Below are 18445 nucleotides of genomic sequence, written 5' to 3' on the forward strand. Positions count from 1 at the left end.
TTTTCCTTCCCTATTTAAAAAGTCTCACAGTTGTTCAGGGCCATTCATGGCCCCTAGGAGAAAGTGAGACTCAAGGCCGAAAATGAGGAGGCCTGAGGCTGTTGCCAGCTGCGCTCTCCAGGCCTTGTTCATCTATCGCCTCAGGGTGTTGCTGGCTAGTGTGGGGGTTGGGGAATCCCCAGAGTGTCCTAAGCCCACTCCTCTGGGATTGACTTTATTTGCTTTTACACTTTCAGGTTGGGAGAAGGGAGGAAGGTGTATGGAGATATCAGACACAGACAGGAGAGCCAAGGGCACATGGCAGGCAGTGGAGCTGAGGAGAGAGCTGTGGGCATTTCCTGATGTTTGTCTTAGTCTATTTAGCTCCTGGGACTGATTGTGCAACTGGGTCATTTCATGTTGCTTTGGGACTCTTTAACTTGAAAGTTAACTGTGGTCACCAGAGAAATGACCACAGGATTTTTCTCTGCTCTCTTTTGAATTAGAGCTCCATTTAAAAATGAAGGCCAGTTTTGCATATTGTTTTGAGAAGGATCTGGGAGAGTCAGAACTGTAAAAATGCTGCAGGTGCTGGTATTAGGGTCTTGAACTTTAGTAATGAATACTGTGATTTAGAAAAGGGTCCAGAAACATTGGGGAGTGGCTTATATTGCATGGATATTCTTGACAACTAAGACTAGATGGAATAGGACCACACTGGGAGGGGAGTAACCCAGGCTGTTTTTTTTTTTTTTTTTAACTTTCCTCCCCTAAGTTTTAGATGCTTCTGGATGTTCAATGCTAGCACCTTTACAGACTGGAGCAGCTCGATTTTCTTCATATTTACTTTCAAGAGCAAGAAAAGTGCTGGGCTCCCACTTATTTTCTCCCTGTGGTGTTCCGGAGTTCTGCTCCATATCCACCAGAAAGCTGGCGGCTCACGGCTTTGGCGCATCCATGGCGGCAATGGTGTCCTTCCCTCCCCAGAGGTATCACTACTTTTTAGTGCTGGACTTTGAGGCCACGTGTGACAAGCCACAGATTCATCCTCAGGTAACTCTTGTTTCATTGCTTCAGAAAAGGTGGGGTGGGCAAGGAGGGAGGGAGGAGAGTCTTGCTTCCTGGGACTCAGAGGTATTTTCTCATATCTTCCTGGCTTTTAACTTCTCATCTGGAGTTCTAGGAGGCGGGACTTGATCCAGGTATGCTAGGGCAAGGTAGACTGAAGAGTCTCTGGGGGAGAACTAGGCATATTGTTTCTCTTTGGCCTCAGCTTTTGGGGATGAAAACATTTCCTTCTCTCTCTTCTTTTTTCTTTTCCATTTCTTTCTTTCCTTTTGCCACTGCTGCTAGTTCTTCAAGGAGTACGTGGTAGCCAGCATCCAAGATGACCTCCAGTGATCTTTACCTCCTGGTATTCACATCCAGCAATAGAATATAGTGGAATAGAATATAGTGGAGGAAACAATGTGATTTCTGAGGCTAAGTTACAAAAAAATACAGCAGTTTGCTTTGGTCTTTTGGATCACATGCTCTGGTGGAAGCCAGAGTAGTAGCTGCCATGCTACTACAAGGCCACTTAAGCAGGTCTGTAGAGGCAGATGCGTATAGGAACTGAGGCTCTAATTCAAAAGCCAGTATCAACTTGCCAGTCATGTGCATCCACCACCCCTAGTCAAGCCTTCAGATGAATACACCCCCATTGGGCATCTGACTTCAACTTCAGGAGAGACCCTTAGCCACCTGAGCCACTCCTAAATTCCTGATTCAGAATAACTGTGATTATTGGTACGTTAAGCCACAAGTTTTGGGATGATGTGTTATGGTGTTTAACCTGAACAAATACCATTGTTGGTTTGTTGGAAAGGTAGATTCCTTAGCTTGCTTTTTTTCCTTAGTTACCTACTGTGTAAAAGACCTTTTACCTTTAAAGGTAAGGCTGCTAGGAAGCTTGGATTACCAGCAGAGAGGAAACTGGAGGGTACCATTGAGGTGCTTGGTATTTGCTTTAAGGAAATGATTGGGGGCTTGATGGGCAATTTGTTGTAATGTGAGAGCTTTGGGTATACTGGATGTAGGACTCACTCTTCCCTGTTATAGAATGTGTAATTTAATACGTAGACATGTTGATCAGGGAACAACTTTCATTAGTAAGCAGGATGGGGAGAAGAGAACCTCAGCATTGGGCACTTGGGAAGGAGGGAATAGTGGAGTCCATCCAGAGATAAACCGGCTTCATTTTTCATGGTTGTTTTTTCCAGGAAGGGATTTGTCTTTAAAATGGTGTATTATTTCACTTGAAGCAGATACCACAACCCCTGTTTCATTTCTCCTCTCCTCTTTATTCTCTGTTAAAGCAGTGGTTTACCTTTGGGGCATTGGAATCAGGCCTACTGAGGCCTTGGAGGACAGGGGCTGGATGAGGATAATGCCCCAAGAGAAGAAACTTTGAATGAAAGGGAACACAGCTTGGGAGCTACCCAAGCCACACTTGCTTTCTCTGCTTCTTGCTCCTGGCTATGCTCTAGCATCATCTTCTCTGCCTCATCTAGCTACTGAAGTTTCTCTGGCATGGTGGGCCTGCCTGAGTGGTGGGTTGTGGCTGGCTTTTGGTTGTATAGTCTCCCAAGTTGGGACTCTGTGATCCATATCTTATTATTATTATTATTATTTCCCTTACAGGTTAGGTTTCAGTCACTGAGTAAGCCTTAGTGGGACATGAGTCTACTCTCTAACATGTCTCTACTGCATATGATTCGTCCTTCTTCTGAACCTTCATAATTGCTTGACTTCTCCATTAGGGCATTTGCTGCTTCCTGCTTCCTGGCACATGCTTATGGATGTATGCTTCTTATCTTCACAGTTAGATTATAAGCTCCGATCATTATGTAGCTCTGTTCCCTTGTCTGGTGGAGGGTCCTGCTAAATTCCTGAAGTTGGAGCCTGGTTAATGTCTCAGTTTGGTCTGTGTCACCTTTCATTTCTTGTTCAAGGGCATTGTTCTTTTTTATTTATTTATTTGTGGCAATGCTGAAGACATAATGCAGTACAGATTAAATCACTTGTACCACCAACTTTCTTCCCAGACTTACCAAGACTTTCTAGACCCAGGCTGAGTTAGAGCTTCATGTTTGCCAGCTTCAGAGCCAGATTAAAGATTATCTCCAGAATCAATGAACCTTGATGATGTGATTCCAAGGGCATTTAAGGAATTGGCTGCCCTGGTTGATTATTAGCAAAGCATTAGCTGTTGCTTTAGAGAACTCAGGAAGGATCATTTGCTGTCTTGCTTATCTTTAAAAGGGGAATACGAATGATCTTGGAAATTATAGACCTGTTAGTTTACTGTGATTCCAGAGAAGATACTTGACCTGATCGTCAGATAATCAGCAAACATCTAGAAGAGCATGGGTACTGAATAATAACTTACATGGGTTTGTGAAGAAGAGCAAATCTTGTCAGATCAATTTAACTTCTTGCTGTGACATAGTGATGGATTTGAGTGGATCTAGGGCAAGCGACAAATTAATGCATCTCAACTTCATTAAGCCTCTACGATGCTGTGATCAACAGGTGGGCAGGTGAGTTTAGGGCTACGAACCTTTGTTGAACTACCCTTGTTCCACTCTCAGGAAGGGGATAGATAGTTTAAGGTTTGTTTTGTAGTGGCAATTTACAGCCCCACTACCCCCTGATCTTCTTTAAGGGGTGCTGGTAGCAAGATCCTGATAGGATTCAGACTAAGCTTAGAAGATGGATTAGAGAAGTCTTCAGTCCCAGACAGGGCAGTATCCTCCCAATGAAGTCATCATAGGTCACGTTCTCATTAGATCCTCTGTGCTGTTTAGGTCTTCTGGTCAGCAAGGAAAGTAGGGAAATTGGAAAAGTTTAGGATAAGAGAAACAAAAATAATTACAAGCAAAAAAAAAATAGAACTTAGTAAGAAAGAAATGGAATATAGTTTTGGAAGCTGATTTCTTATCCATTTTAAATAATTCCATCATTTAGGGAGTAATTATTCCTAGAAGCATAGTAATAACTTGCTGTTCATTTTCATAAAGACAAACAAGTGAATTTAAATGGAAGTAGGAAAGACTGAGATTTGGAGTAAAAAGGAACTTCCAGAAGAGATAGTAAAAGGACAAGAACTTGGTGTGCAAGTTCCATCAGCTTTCCTGATCTCAGAATGGCATGATGGCTGTCCACCTGACAGGTTTTTTTATGGCGTGCCTCCCGCATGTGGGAGTGGAATCATGACTGAGAACGGTCCTAGCTCCTCTCCTGACCAGCTCCCAGGAGCTTTCAGTACTCTGGATCTCTGCATAGTACACTTCTGATTCTTCTGGAGTGTGTCATGCCTTTGAATGTGTAAGAGGCAGAAACAAGCTTTGGGCCAGGTCTTGTTTGGAAGGTTGGCATGGGATCATTTTTCTCATCTGCCTCTGGTTTTCAGAAGTCCCTGAGTCAGCTTATGACTATCCTAAAGGAATGCCATCACAAAAAACTAACAGGTATAAGCTCTGTTGTACTTAGGTGAGTAACAATATTGGTTATAAATATGGTAAAACATCTGGTATTTTCCATTTGTCATCATTTTTGTTGTTTATTTTTGTACTTTGTTCAGCTAGGTGAAACTGGAGTGGTTGATTTGCCAGTAATAGGCTTTTGTGTTCTGGTTTTTGACCTCATTTTATCTTTTTTACATGTTTTGATTCAGATTAACATGATAAGTATTGGTTGAATATGAGACTTTTTCATTGGAAAACATTTTTTCACTTAAATGTTAATTTAAATTGTTTAAAATGTTTTAGATGGTGCTTGCTTCGGCAGCACATATACTAAAATGTTTTAGAGGCACCTTTCTTGTTTTAGAAATTGTTTTCTGATACAGAAGTAGATTTTTTATTTGATTTAGGAGAATCATGGCTCCTTTGTCCTTACTAGCTGGAGCTCACATTGCTCATTTTGGTGTGGATGTGCATTGAATGATGGTTGTTATGACCCTGAGCCCCAGAGAGCAGCCTGAAAGCTTCGGTGGGATCTTTAATTGTGCGTCTTTAACCTCAGGGCAAGTTTTCTCACCACCTCAGTGTTCAGAAGAGACCAAAGCAAATGTAAGTGAGGAAAATGAGGTATAGGCCACAGCGAGTGGGGAGGAGGAAGTAACCCCAACTGACTGGATGGCCAGGGAGGGAGGGGCAGCCCAGCTCTCCCCATCTGAGGAGCTGATGTCCTGGCCGCCATGTCCTGGCTGCTGCCTTCGTCCCTCCCCAGTCCTGTCTGGCTGTCCATCAGCCTCCTGGGTAGTGTTTTGCTCACTGCTCTACAGCAGCCCTGCCTACTGTTTTCCTTCTAATCTGTATTCAAGTGCCCATAACTTTGGAGAAAAATGACCTTTGGGGTTGAGGTTTTCTAATGTTTGGTCTTTGTCCACGGGGGCTTTTTTCTTTTTACAGAAACCTTGAAGAGACTCCATCTGCATTTTGAGTTAGAACTATGAGTAAAGGAGTTTCTCGTTTATAGAAAATTGTCCAGATGCTGAGCTATTTTTGGAGAGTAGAGTGGGGGAAGGGTTTATGGTGACAGGAGAAGGAATAATATAAAAGAGACGTTTGGAAGATTTCAGTATGACCTAAAGCTGGTACATCATGGCCAGTCTTTTGTGAAGGATACATTTTTGAAAACTTTACAGGAAATTGATTAAGATTCCCTACCAGTCAAACTACACTGATTCCCCTTTCTCCTAATTCAAGGCTGAAAAACAAGAGTCCCAACCCCCATCCCCAAAACCTACATAAATATTGCTCTTTCTTCCATATTTAGCTTGTCTCCTTCTCTCTGCTCTTGGTTCCTGCAGTCTCCAAGTAGACAGAAAGGCAGTGCCCTGGAAAGAACTCAACCTTCCCTCCCTGTTAGCTTGCCCTGGCTGCAGCTGCTCCAAGAGGGAGAGATTGGGCCAGAGTTTTTACAAGAGAGCCCAGTTGTTGGATTTTGGTTCCTCTGCCTGTGGCCCCGGTCAGCCTGTACTTCTTTCTGTACAAACAGGCGAAGGTGCTGATGCTATTCTTCTAAACTAGGAAATGAAATGCAAAACCGACGTTAATGTAACATTATGGTTGAGATTAAATGCACCCAAATCAGGAAATTCAAAGTTATGCTTCCCACAGCAACTATAACTCAGCCTCATCTGGCGTGTGTAGTATTTTGTGTTAGTGTGGATGGTGTTATATGTTAAGACATTAAAGTTAACACCATAAGCAGAGCACAAAATGCTTGAGGGGGCTGAGTTATGATGACTGTGTGAGCCGTAAGTGTTCTTGCACAGGCTTCTGACTCCTAGAATAATTTTCCCCCTGCCCATCAGAATAGTTATTACCTTTCTTTTTAGTTCTATCTCTCCTTTAACACATCTCTTCTTCCAGGGTCACTATAAATGAATTCTGCTATTGGTGGCTAGTGATGGTGGTGGGAATGGGATGGGCACTAGGTCCTTTTGTCCTTTTTGCCACTGGCTCCATAAATGTGGTGCTTCCCCCTCCCCCTCCCCAGTGCTCTTTCCTGGTGGTCCCCTGAATCATCCCCCACCCCTCCAACTAGTGCTCCCTGAATGGGAACAAGCATTTGCTGTGTCCAGGTCTTGGCCATGTTGTAACTATGAAAGCCAAAGGGCCCTTCTTTATTTGGAGCAGACATAGCAATGTAGAAGTAAAATATACATCTTGGGGAATGAAGCACTGATGCATGGCACTGCTGCCTTGTGTGTTTGGCATAGCAGAGGCACAATCGAAGTGGGTTTATTTGCTCTGTTCAGACTGCTTCTCTACCTTCTCTAGGGTTTATACCTTTAAGCTGCCATGGTGTATAGTTAGCCTGTGGAGTTGTGTGGGGGTAGGGCCAGGAATTTTCCTTGGGGAGGACTGGGTCACTAGTAACAAAATCACCACATAATTTAGTGCAAATCAGGAAACATCCCCCCTAGCCTCTTATTATCTTAGTGGCCTTCCAAGGCCCAGACAGCTGTTGGAATGCAGATTTTGTTAAGCACAGGGCTAAGTTTGGTGGTAAGGAAGAGCTCTGAAGAATAGAACCATTGATAAATGGTGAATGAAATCAGGGATTGTAAAATAACAGTGACACTGAGCTGCCTTTTAAAGTTTTTGTTGGACATGACAAAACCAACTAAATTGGCAAAGGAATAGGGAGGACCTTATTGTAACCACCTTAGAGGAAATGAAAAGACCACTTTTTGCTCTTTGGATACTAACTACCAGGATATAAAGACAAGGAAGAAATAGTCCCTACCCTCAAGGAGCTCAGAGTTGAGGAGCGTGGGCATAAGTGTGACCACCATCAGCCAACTTGATAACTTCCATTATTGGTGCAGTAAGGGTATAAAGGATCGGAGTGATCAGCCCTGCTTATAGTGTGTAGGAGGAAGTGATTTTGGATTATTTTGTAAGAAATATAGGAGACTGACAGGGTCACATACATATGAGGCCTCTTAAAACTGTTGCAGCAGGGATAAAAGAAGGTGCTCACAGAGTAAAGCAGGATGAATTGGCCTAAGTCTGTAAACACTGACCTCAGTTACAGGTGTGTTTGTGAGAATGTTGAAAATGAAGGAGAAGAAGAATGGAGATTTTGAATCTAGTGAGTGAGTTGGATTATCTGTATCAGTTATAAGGTATTTCTCACATTCAAGCTATGAGGTCTTACTGGGATGCTATGAATAAGGGTATGAAGTCTAGAAGTGGCTGAAGAGAGTTTGAGCTAATAAAGTCTGGGCAGAAAGGGTAAGAGTCAAAAAGTGGAAATATGTGAGCTGAGGCATTCTCAGGGAGGCTACTCTGACACCTCATTTGTCACTGAAGGTAGCATTTGGGCAGACTGCTAGGTCTCTTGGGAGAGATAATAGCTGAAGAATAACATTACACCTCCTCCTTTCCCAAAACAACTGGGAATTTGGATTTGGATCTGGTAGGACCCATCTTCAATAGCTAGGGAAGTTTAGACCTTTCAAACAGGTAAATGGCTGGGTGTGGTGGGAAGTGCCTATAATGCAGGTACTTTGGGAAGCTGAGGCAGGAAGATCACACTTTCCAGCCCAGCATGGGGACCTTAGCAGTTTAGGGAAACCTTGTCTCAACATGAATAAAAAGGGTTAGGGATGTATCTCAGTACAAAGACCTGGGTTAAATCTGCAGTACCAGAAACAAAACAAACAAACAATAAAACCACAGTGGATTGGCTGGCTGGGTAACATTGAGAGGGATGTGGAAGGAGGGATTAACAAAGGTAGGAGGGTCTGGGTAACAAGAGAAGATTGCAAGGACTGTAGGGCTTGGGGTTGGAAGTGGAACCCCCTCTGAGCCCCAACAACAAGTACTCAGCCATTGAAAGCAAGCCAGCAGGTTGGTGAGGGTGAGGAGGGGGAGTGAAATTTGAAAAATTTTTTATAAAGTCCATAGGCTTTCCTTTTCCTTATCCCCATCCTGTCTTATTTTTTCTGTCCTTTCTTAATTATATTTCTTTTGTAGACTGATCTCAAATATTTGATGTGAGGAAACTGATATTAGGATATGCTTTCTGCATCACAGTGTCTCATTGGGAAAAAGGATCCCACATCATTTTGATGAAGATGCCATTGGGATGATTATTTTTTATCCTCTTATCCTGGGTGTTCACAATACTTAGAAAGCCTCCACAGCCTTACATTTATGTGATGAGTTTTGAGCTGTAGTTGTGAAAATTGAGCCATAGCCCAAAAGCTTGAGACAAGAGTGTTCCCACCCCTTCTCCCTGCAGGGTAACATGGGCAGAGGGGTTGTATGCCTTGAGTGCAACCACAGGCAAAACTCTTTGTTAGTGGTTGAGAGAATTAGAAGAGACTAGAAGGAAAATCAAACATCCAGGATCCTTTAATTCTGAAGTGGAGATGCCTTGGAATGGGATGATGTGTGGATCCTGCATGTAGTTGGCCTGTGGAGGAAGTTAAAGGTGTGTAGGGGACAGAACCGATCTGTTACATGAGTGGCCCCACTTCTCTTCTATTGCTGTGGTCAGTGTCTAGTCCTAGGGAGTCATTTCAGCCTAGGGCCGAGCTAAGGGCTAAACTGCTGGCAGGAGCCCTTATTTGGAGATTATTGCTAGAGTCCAGTGCAGAGTCCATGGCAAGGTTGGGAGCAAAGTTAGTGAGCCAGAAAAGGAGATTTGAATGAATTGTTGAGTGGAAGGGAAGAAACAGAAATATCAAATAGAGTTCATGGGAACAGAGAGGAAGATGTTCCAATGAGTTAAACATAGGCATAGAGAAACGTGGTGGGATCCATTGTTTGAGGAGAGAGGTGCATTTCTTGAGAGAGATGTTAGTAGGCTGGACTATGGTTGTGATAGTGGGAGTGAAGTTATGTGTTGTACCCCTTAGGTGTGCTGGGAAAGAAAGCATGAGAACCATTCTCTTAGGTAGCTTATATTTCCTTTGAATTCTGTGGGCTACCAGGAAGTCATGGGTACTAAGAGATTTGGTGAGGAACAGAGTATAGAATCATAAATTGTCATAAGTGGGGTACTCTGAGTTGAAGATCCACTTGAAGGAGAGTGTCCAGCGACAACTGTTATAGGTGAGTTCTTTAGTAGTAATGTAGATAGTTGCTCCTCTGGAATCTATTGAAGGCACTGCTTGGCCATTGGCCTGAAGGAAATGGGTAGTGGTGGTTAGGTGGATAAGATGATAATAAGCTTAGAAAGCTTGGAATCTTGTCCTCCAAAAGTGTGATAAAACCAAGAGCCCTGGTTTGAGTTTGCAGTGTCTGGAAATGGAGTCCATCGATGATATCTACTTGTTCACAGGCACTTTTTCCAGCCATTGGGATGATTATCCTCTTATCCTGGGTGTTTACAATACTTAAAAAGCCCCCCCAGCCTTACATTTATGTGATGAGTTTTTCTAGCACTAACAGCGTTGAAAAGCCAACTGATTAACTGAAAGAGATTGATAGTTGGGTTGGGAGAAGTAAGAGTCCATGATTGAGATGAAACATGCCATTTTGATAAGGTTTTAATTCACTGGACAGGTAATATGACTAGGGCCAGTCCCAAAAGGAAAGTTCATGGTGGTGGTGTAGAATTGGGTGATTAGTGACATAGACAAGGAATGGTGTCCCGGGATCTGTGGGAATTTCTGTGATTTTGTTCCAGATTTGTGACTAGTGTTAGAGAAACCTTTCTCAGGAATAGTGACAGTAAGACAGACTAGCTAAACTCCTAGCTTGTCTGTAACTGGAGGGCTACATAGGAGAGGTACCCAAACCTCCTTTATAGGCCGTTTAGACAGAAAGGAGATGTTCTTCTGGAGGTCTCAGAGGATAGTGTGCTGAGCACTGTGGTGGTAGCTGATGACTTGGTCTGAACAGTATTCCTAAGAGAGCAAGCATTGCCATTACAAGAAGAACTCTTGCTGGTAGTTCCTTGTCAGGGATATACCAGCTCTCTCTATTAAGTTTTAGATGTGACATGCCATTTTTTGCCCCTAAGTTCTTGGTATCAAGGAGGATGAAATGTCTGATGGCAAGAGCCAAGGGGCAGATCTAAAGCCATTGCCCTGGCTGCTTGATAGCAGGTGAGTGAGGGTGTGTGTCGGGAGTCTTGGGCTCTGATTCTTACTTGGTTGGTGCCTCTCTGAGAATAGATGTCCTAGGCTGTTACAGCTTTTCATTCAGTGTGGTCTGAGCTCCAGCAGCACCTACTGTTCCAGGAATGTGTTGGAAGTGTTGAACCTTGGGCTCTGCACCAGAGCTAAGCAGAGTGTGCAGTTTGACAGGATCTTCAGTCTGGGAAACACTGCTCTAGATTGGCTAGTGGTTCTTAAGCTTCAGTGAGAATCAGACTCACCTGGGGGACTGGTTAAAACCAGGATTGTTGACCCCAGGACTTTTGGTCCTGAAAACCTGGAAGAGAGGCCAGGAATGTGCATTTCTAACAAGTTCTCAAGTGATAAAAATACCTGTGAGGGACTATGGTTTGAGGACCACTGACTACCTTAGCTTTCTCATTTGTAGCATGGTGAGTATTTCCTGCCATCTGATTGAGGATATGTGATCCCAAGAGCAAACGTATGAGAAGAGGGTTCAGTGCATCATGGATAGGATGTCAGTCTGTGGATTGCCTGCTTAGTGGTCTGACTTTTGCAAATCTCTTATCCCAGCATAACTGTTTCTAAGTCCTGGCTTCTAGCCATCAGATGGGCAGAGAATGGGAAATCTATGAATTAACTCATTGGAATGGTGTCTTCTGGGGAGATATCAGCAGCAGTTCCTGGGGATGAGTGGGAATTCCCAAAGCCCAACCACTTTCTCTGGGTTACTGACCAGAACTTCTGTGTCAGCCTGTGTGGGCCTGGTTCTGTCTTGATCACCCATTACCCCCTCTTTCTTTCATCCCCAGCTGCTGGATTTTTAGAGTAGTATTTGGACTGATTTGAAAAATGATCTTTGTTTAACCTACTCTCTAATTCATCTTGTGACCCTGACCAAATTGCATGCTCCCCCCCCCCCCCCCCCCCCCCCCGCTTTAGGTGACACATTGAATAGGCTTTAGCTGCATATACTCAAGTCCCAGAATAGGGACACTATGGGCCTCCAGAGAGAGGGCAGCCGAGGTAGACGCTGTTTTGATGAGAGGCAGTATAGCACGGTGATTAAGACTTGAGCCGAGTGTGGTAGTGCATGTTTATAATCTCAGCATTTTGGGAGGGTTGCAAGTTGAAGCCCAGGCTAGGCAACTTAGTAAGAGTCTGTCTCTAAATTAAAAAAAAAAAAAAAAATCCAAAAACTTAGAAAGACCTAGGGATGTAGCTTAGTGTGAATGCTCTGGGTTCTAGATGTAATATCCAGTAATCCCCCATCCCTACCCCCAGAAACACAGACTCCAGAACTAGACTGTTCAGATTTGAGTCTTGTCTCTACCACCCACAAGCAGTATGACTTTAGGTAACATGCTTGTACTCTTTATGCCTCAGTTTCCCTATTGGGGAAATGCAGTTAATAGTACCAATCGTATAGGACTTGTGGGAGTAGAAAATTAGCTTATTTTTTAAAGTACTCAGAACAGTGCCTGGCATGTAATAGCTATATGTGTTAGTTCTTATTAGTAGAATTAGTACTAGTATTATTCTGACTCATAGCCTCATAGAAAGTGATTGGGGTACAGCAGATGGCTGGGAGGCAGACCCTACTTCTCTGGGAGCTCAGAGAAAACCTGCAGGCTTTCCATTAAGCTATAGTGCATTGAGCCAGGGCACTATCCAAAGAGATTCGTTTTTTTCCGCTGAAATGGTAAATTGGGCGTGGCATGCTGTTCCATTTCCATTCCTACCCTTGATGCTGACTTTAGGAGACTTCTGCACATGACCTGATATTTGTTTAAATTAATTATATGACAGATACATATATACAGGTGGCTACAGAGAAATCATTTGGTTGTTTGCTACTCCAAGGGCCAGCTTCACAAAAGCCACTGATACCTGAACTTATTTACATTTGAGTATGTAAAAATGTTTAAATGGAGGCCGTTTTAGAATCATGTGTATATAGAGGGAGACACAGATGTGCATAGCCCTGAATGAAGATATGGTTCCCAACTTTTGGTTCCCTTCACTTATTGGTACTGTGTTTTTGAAAAATTCAGATTTCAGTAAAGGTAAATTATAATTCACTCTATGCCCCTACCCCCTTCAATAAAGAATAGCAGTGTCTATTTTCAATATATATTGTAATTGCTTTGGGGTCTGTGGAGATGGGTAGAGGGGGACATACATGTGAAAAATCAGCCTTTTAAAGCTCCAATTTTTTACCCTTCCTTGTCCTGAAACTTCGAGCATCAGCTTTCATCTGTCAAAGTGTAAATCAGCAATTAAAACCCAAACAGCCAAATGCCAAAGATGACCTGAAGCACAAAGCAACTGACAAACAAGTCCGGACAAATCGACGGGTAATTTATAAGCTTTGCCCTAAAATCTAATTATTTGGCAATTCGAATTTGCAGCCAGCCAGGGCTCGGCAATAAATTTAACCCGCCATAAATTATTTAGGAGCAGGCTGTGGTGTAAATCAAAACCATGAGTGTTTGTTTAAGAAATAAGCTCCTTGTGCATAAAATGTCTTTTTTTTTTCCCCAAGAGAGAAACTGTTCAGCAAATCATGCTCCACTGTCCAGTACAAACCTCACTTCTGCTGTCCAACTTCCCTTGTTCTCTGTGGCCAGAAGGCTCCTTGATCCTTTGGAGAAAGGGCCCACCCCTTTGCATGGGACTTCTGTCTGAAAACAAGTGTTTTGACAAAACCCACAAGTTTGTGAGGTACTGGTTTTCTACCTTGTGGTGGGATGCTGCTTTTGGATTTTATCAAACCTTTCTGGTACAGGGGCTCAACTCTCACAAAGTTTGGAATTTTCTTCAAAGGGTGAAAGGGAGGGATAGTTGTTAACAACATTTCTAAATTGAGGGAATGTCAATCTTCTTAGATTGAGAGAGGCAAGCCATGCAAAATGATGCACTCACTCCATAGTTTCAGATAGGACCATAGGAGAATTAGCTCAGGCAGAGGAAAATCTGTGCTTTGCAAAAATCGTCTTGAATGTTCTCCTAGGAATAATTTTCATGAATTCCAGTAGTCTAAATCCTTTCTGCTTATAGTCCTTTTGTTGTTATTTTTCTGTCTTCAAATACAATCTTATCATCCAGACAGTTTGGTTGAAGGGAGTATGAATATCCTGAAAACAACTTACAATTATTTGTTGTCATCTACTCACAGTGGGTGTGGGATTTCATTTGAAATGCTGTTGCAGTTTTGCCCCCAGTTTATCAAGGAAATAATCACTGAGTTTCCTAGTTGAGTCATTTTAAAGCACTTGGGTTTAAAATCTCTGCTCGAACTCACAGAGGTAAAGGTAAATGCATATTTGCTTGACTCTTCGTTTTTATTTGACTTATATCAAGGGAAAAAGCTTTTGCAGCTGGCATTTTGTTGAAAGAGAGAGTAGTTAACAATAAGCTGGGAAACGTTGGATACTTTGACAAATCCAAATTCTAGGGTTTATGTTCCATCTACCATCAGCAAGTAAACTTCCTGGATTTATGTTGTTCTCCCTTTGGAGAACTTAATGGTATAGGTAGTTTGTGAATGATGTAGGGTGACCAGCTGTCCCAGTTTTAGTACTAAAAGTCCTGTGTTCCCAAATATCCGTGGTCCTAGGCAAATTGGACAGTTGGTTAAACTAGGTAACACTAGGATTTAGTGGATTGTAGCCCATGAGGGAGGAACCCACTTGAGGATGAGAAAGTGGATGGATCTATGGATCTAGGAGACAGTGTTTTGGAATGTTATATATCTGGAATTGAATCCAGGCTCTACTCTCTGCTATCTTTGTCATCTTATATAGATCACCTGCCTGATCTTGTGGAAGGTCCCCTGAAAGCAGACTGTTTTCTGTTTGAGCCAGGCACTTTTTTTCCATCTTCTATTTATTAGCTCTTTCATATATTTGCTCAACAAAAGTCGAAAGTGAGAGTTGTGTGCCTGAATGGGAGCTAGGTGCCAGAGAGGCAAACTGAAGGCCCAAGGTTCCTGCCTCACCGAGTGCATAGCCTAGTGCCATCTGTGCTGCTGCAGCCACACTGGAGGCTTTTCAGTAGCAATCCAAAGTAGGACTTGCTCCGTGAGGTGTCCACGTCAGTTGCTGTTACAATTTGAGAGTGACTTCTCTTTCCAGGAGATAGTGGCCTGAGTTCCCTATAGGGTAGCCTTTCAGAAATAAGAGAATCAGACTTTCATGACCCTTCAGACTTTAAAAGCTGCTAGTCCTATTTTTCCCCACTTGAAGTCTCAGCGCTGTCACTTACCAGCAGTATAATCATAAACAAATGACTTAACTTCTTTGTTATTTGTGAAGTGAGGATAGTAATGATTCTCACCTCATGAGTCATGTGGAGGATTAAGTAAGGTCATTCCTGTTAGCAGTGTGTCTGCCACAGAGTAAACAGTAAGTGGAACAGAGATGATTTCATTCTTCACATGTGTTGGAGAGTGTTGGAGATCAACTCTTCTATTCCCTTTTCCCAGACTGAACATCTTAGAGAGAGGTGGTACATCTGTCTCATTGTGTTTGTCTGTTTCCACACTCAACCCTTGCCTGGTAAAATGTAAATGCATAATAGTATTGGCTTATAGCCTGATGGTGATAATGATATGACCTAGCTCCCAGGATTAATAAGGCTAAAATAGGGATATATATAAAAGCACACTCTTTTTTTGGCCTTTCTTGGGATTGAATCCAGGACCTTCCCACTGAGCTACATGCTCAGCACCCCCCCTCCCCCTTACATATTTTGAGTCAGGATCTCACTTAAATTGTTAAGTTGCCCAGGCTGGGCTTGAGCTTGTGATTGTCCTGCTTCAGCCTCCCAGAGTGCTGGAATTACAGACATGTGCCTCCATATGCTGCTAAAAACACAACTTTTGTAAGTAAAAATGTATAACACTTTGACTGTCTCTCCACTAAGGTATTTATCATACTACAGTGTTCATGACTTGTCACGCATCTTTTCCACTCACTAGTGGTTGCACTTCTCCAAAGAACAGAGGGTACCTCTTATCTCTGCATTCCACTCTAACACCTGTATGATAGTCCTACACAAAGTAGTTCCTACACAAAACTATTATTAGGGGCATGTAAATACATACAGGTTCATTTTTCTTTCCTAGCAGTATGATTACCTAAGCACTTAACTGCCTGTGAAAAACTTCTTCCTAGGCGAATAATGAAATTGGATGAGGGAAAAGGTGAAGGGCAGAGTAATGTTTCATTGTCTGAGCAACTGGCCTTAGAAGCTGGCACTTGGGTACATCTTCACAGATCCTTGAGTTGGAATTGATGCCATCGACCTGTAGTGTTGGGGTTATGACTGTGATCATTATCACCTAACAACTGTCCGGGAAGTGTTTGACATCACTCAGGTATACTTGCTGCAAAATCGTGCCAACTAGGTGCAGAGCTTGGACTATTAGGGCCTGAGCTTTGAGGTCTGAACTTGCTGCACAATATGGTAAGAAGCTTCAGTAAGGTCCTATCTGCTCTGAGTTCCTTGAAGAGTCTTCTATCAGTGGCTCCTCTTTTTCATCCTCAGTGGCTCAAATTAATGTTAGTGTGTGCCTCATCGTTACAGCACCTCCCAGTGCTGTCTAAGAAGGGCTCCTCCAGAGTCGTGTGTTGAGACTGAGACTGGCTCTTGAAAGTCCCTCTTCTTGGTCTTGGGGAGTAGGCCTAGGCAATGGGCTGGCAACGTTGAAGAGGTATGTTTATGGTTAGCCCAGACTGATGTGTACAGTGCCTTGTGTCCAAGTGTGTGTGTGTGTGTGTGTATGTGTGTGCACGCGGGGGCGGGGGGTGTCCTGTGCCTTTTTTGCATGGATCTGAGACTGGCTTGTTCTTCATCTCTGCAACAAGGAAGACACTGAGTTTTGAGCACTTGGTTTGACTTCATCTGCCTGTCAGTGAGGAGGGCAGTGGCAGGAAAGTTTAAATACTGAACTGCAATGGGGAAATCCAAAGGCCAAGTTTTCCAAGACACTGCTGGGGGATGCTGACTTGGTGCTGGTCAGAGCAGGAGCTGAACGTGCACTATTTTATAATAAATACTAATGAAATTCCAGATCTATAATAGCATTTCAGATATCTAAAACAAACCATGTGCTTGTAAAAAAGTGGAAAGAGATCAACTTTAAGCCATAAATTCTTGGTAATAGAGGTTTTTTTCCTATTTATGTTTGATAGATATTTTTGTTTCCAGAGGAATGTCAACTCCTAATTTCATAATGTATCATGGGCTTAAGAAAATTGAATTTAATAAAAGCCAAAGATGAATGGCATCCTTAAAGGTCCAAACACTTGTCTTTATTAGCAGGACAAACTGCAGGTCTCCAAACACTGCCTCTCCCCAAATGAAAGTTTAAATGAAAAGTACAGTTGTGTCACAGGTTAAATTTCATTGTGGGCTCAGCTAACATTGTTAGTGAGGAACTGGCTGTATTTGCTTCCTTAGACACCAGGGCAGCCAAACTCACCAGTATGGAGCTCTTTCTTTTGGGGGAAATGTTTTTCTTAGTTAGTGGGGGAGGAAGGATTTGTCAGACATTTGGGAGTCAAATGAGCCTGATTCAGATAAACCACATCTCAGAAATCTTGGCTATCTGGTATTTTAGGAGAAGCAATGCATATGTTGTATGTGGTCAGATTTGTTTCTCAGAGCAAAACTCCCCTCTGCTTGGCCTGCTTTGTAATGCTTATAGGGAATAAAATGCTTAGCAAAGTGAAGAATTGTATCTTCCTCTCTTGGCATTGGGAGGAGAGGTATCACCTAGTCTAAGCAGCAACCTGGGCCTCCTCTCCATTTCCCCCTCCCTCAGCCTTGCAGCCATTTTGCCCTTCCTGTATCTGGCAATAAGCTCCTGTTAGTTTCCTCATCTTGGGGGGATCAGCCCAGGGAGGCCAGGCAACCAGAACCTTTGAATTTCTCTGGCACGAAACCTGACTGCCTTGATTTGGTTTTCAGTCCTGCTGTTATGTGTTGGGGTGAAATAGATGCTTTAAAAATAAGCTCAGTATTAGTGGGTATGTTGGCTTGGTGAGGGGGAGGAGGGATATCTGGCTTCCTGGAACATGAGATTGACTACTTCTTTTGTTTTCCCACCTTATTCATTTCCTCAGTGCAGTCAGGTGTCATCAGCTGCAGTGTTACTTTTCCAGGCTGTCTCTGCAGAGAACCAGTTTGCCTTGATTTTACTGATTCTGGAAAGGTCTCCTCTAGAACAGGGGGAACTAGGGTAGGGACGCCACTGGAGCGGACTGTTGGGGCCACTGAGTGGGCAAAGCCCCCCCTTCTTTCTCTGCAGTGGAAGCCTTTTTCACATACTAATTTTACTTGGAGAATTTTGCTTTTATTTATTTATTTTTTATTATTTCCTATTTGTCTCTTCCAGATGTTTTCAGGGCAGTTTTTTTGTGTTGTAAACTAATTCCATTCATGTTTTAAAAATTTATGAAAGTGCTAATAAAAATGTCAAAGTGGTAAAAATGTTAGCTTTTCCTCTGCTTTGATTAAATTTTGCAAACTGTTTTTGAATATTAAAAAGCAATATTTTTTTTCTTCTCTCCTTGTTTTCCCTCTTCTCTCTGGTATGCGCGTGCTCTCTCCTGCCCTCTCCCCTCCCTGATGTGTCCCTCCCTCCCTTCCCAGGAGCAATGTATGAGGCGTGCTGCGCAGCTAGCGTTCTGCAAGCCTGTTTGCACACCAGGACCTTGGTGCTGTGCATCTCTATTAAATAACGGAGACAAATTAATCTTAGAGACACCAAACAAATTGTCACTCCTCCTCCTCTTCCATTACGTTCCAGTGGACTGGGAAGGGCTGGCT

The 18445-nt window shown here is 42.9% G+C and overlaps 1 protein-coding gene across 46 annotated transcripts in view; it reads left to right on the forward strand.

Moving 5' to 3' along the window:
* Positions 1-18445, forward strand: part of Eri3 (ERI1 exoribonuclease family member 3) — a 139846-nt gene that overhangs the window by 14049 nt on the left and 107352 nt on the right. For 30 of the 46 annotated variants that reach the window (XR_002391723.2, XR_002391722.2, XR_015452622.1 and 27 more), the window contains one exon: positions 755-1032. The exons of 6 other annotated variants lie outside the window; for them this stretch is intronic. Coding sequence is in view for 29 of the 40 variants with exons in the window: in XM_087214801.1 (XP_087070927.1) it covers positions 755-1032 (278 nt within the window). In the remaining 11 variants the exon portion in view is untranslated. Of the gene's footprint in view, positions 1-754; positions 1033-1060; positions 3561-4432; positions 4513-18445 lie in introns of those variants that run through there. 10 more of the 46 variants (XM_021250755.2, XM_087214784.1, XM_087214786.1 and 7 more) reach the window with 8 other exon arrangements.

The sequence above is a fragment of the Heterocephalus glaber genome, unplaced genomic scaffold, assembly GCF_053883595.1.
Source record: "Heterocephalus glaber isolate CG9 unplaced genomic scaffold, H.glaber_assembly_v1.0 deba00001451, whole genome shotgun sequence".
NCBI classification, from domain to species: Eukaryota; Metazoa; Chordata; class Mammalia; order Rodentia; family Bathyergidae; genus Heterocephalus; species Heterocephalus glaber.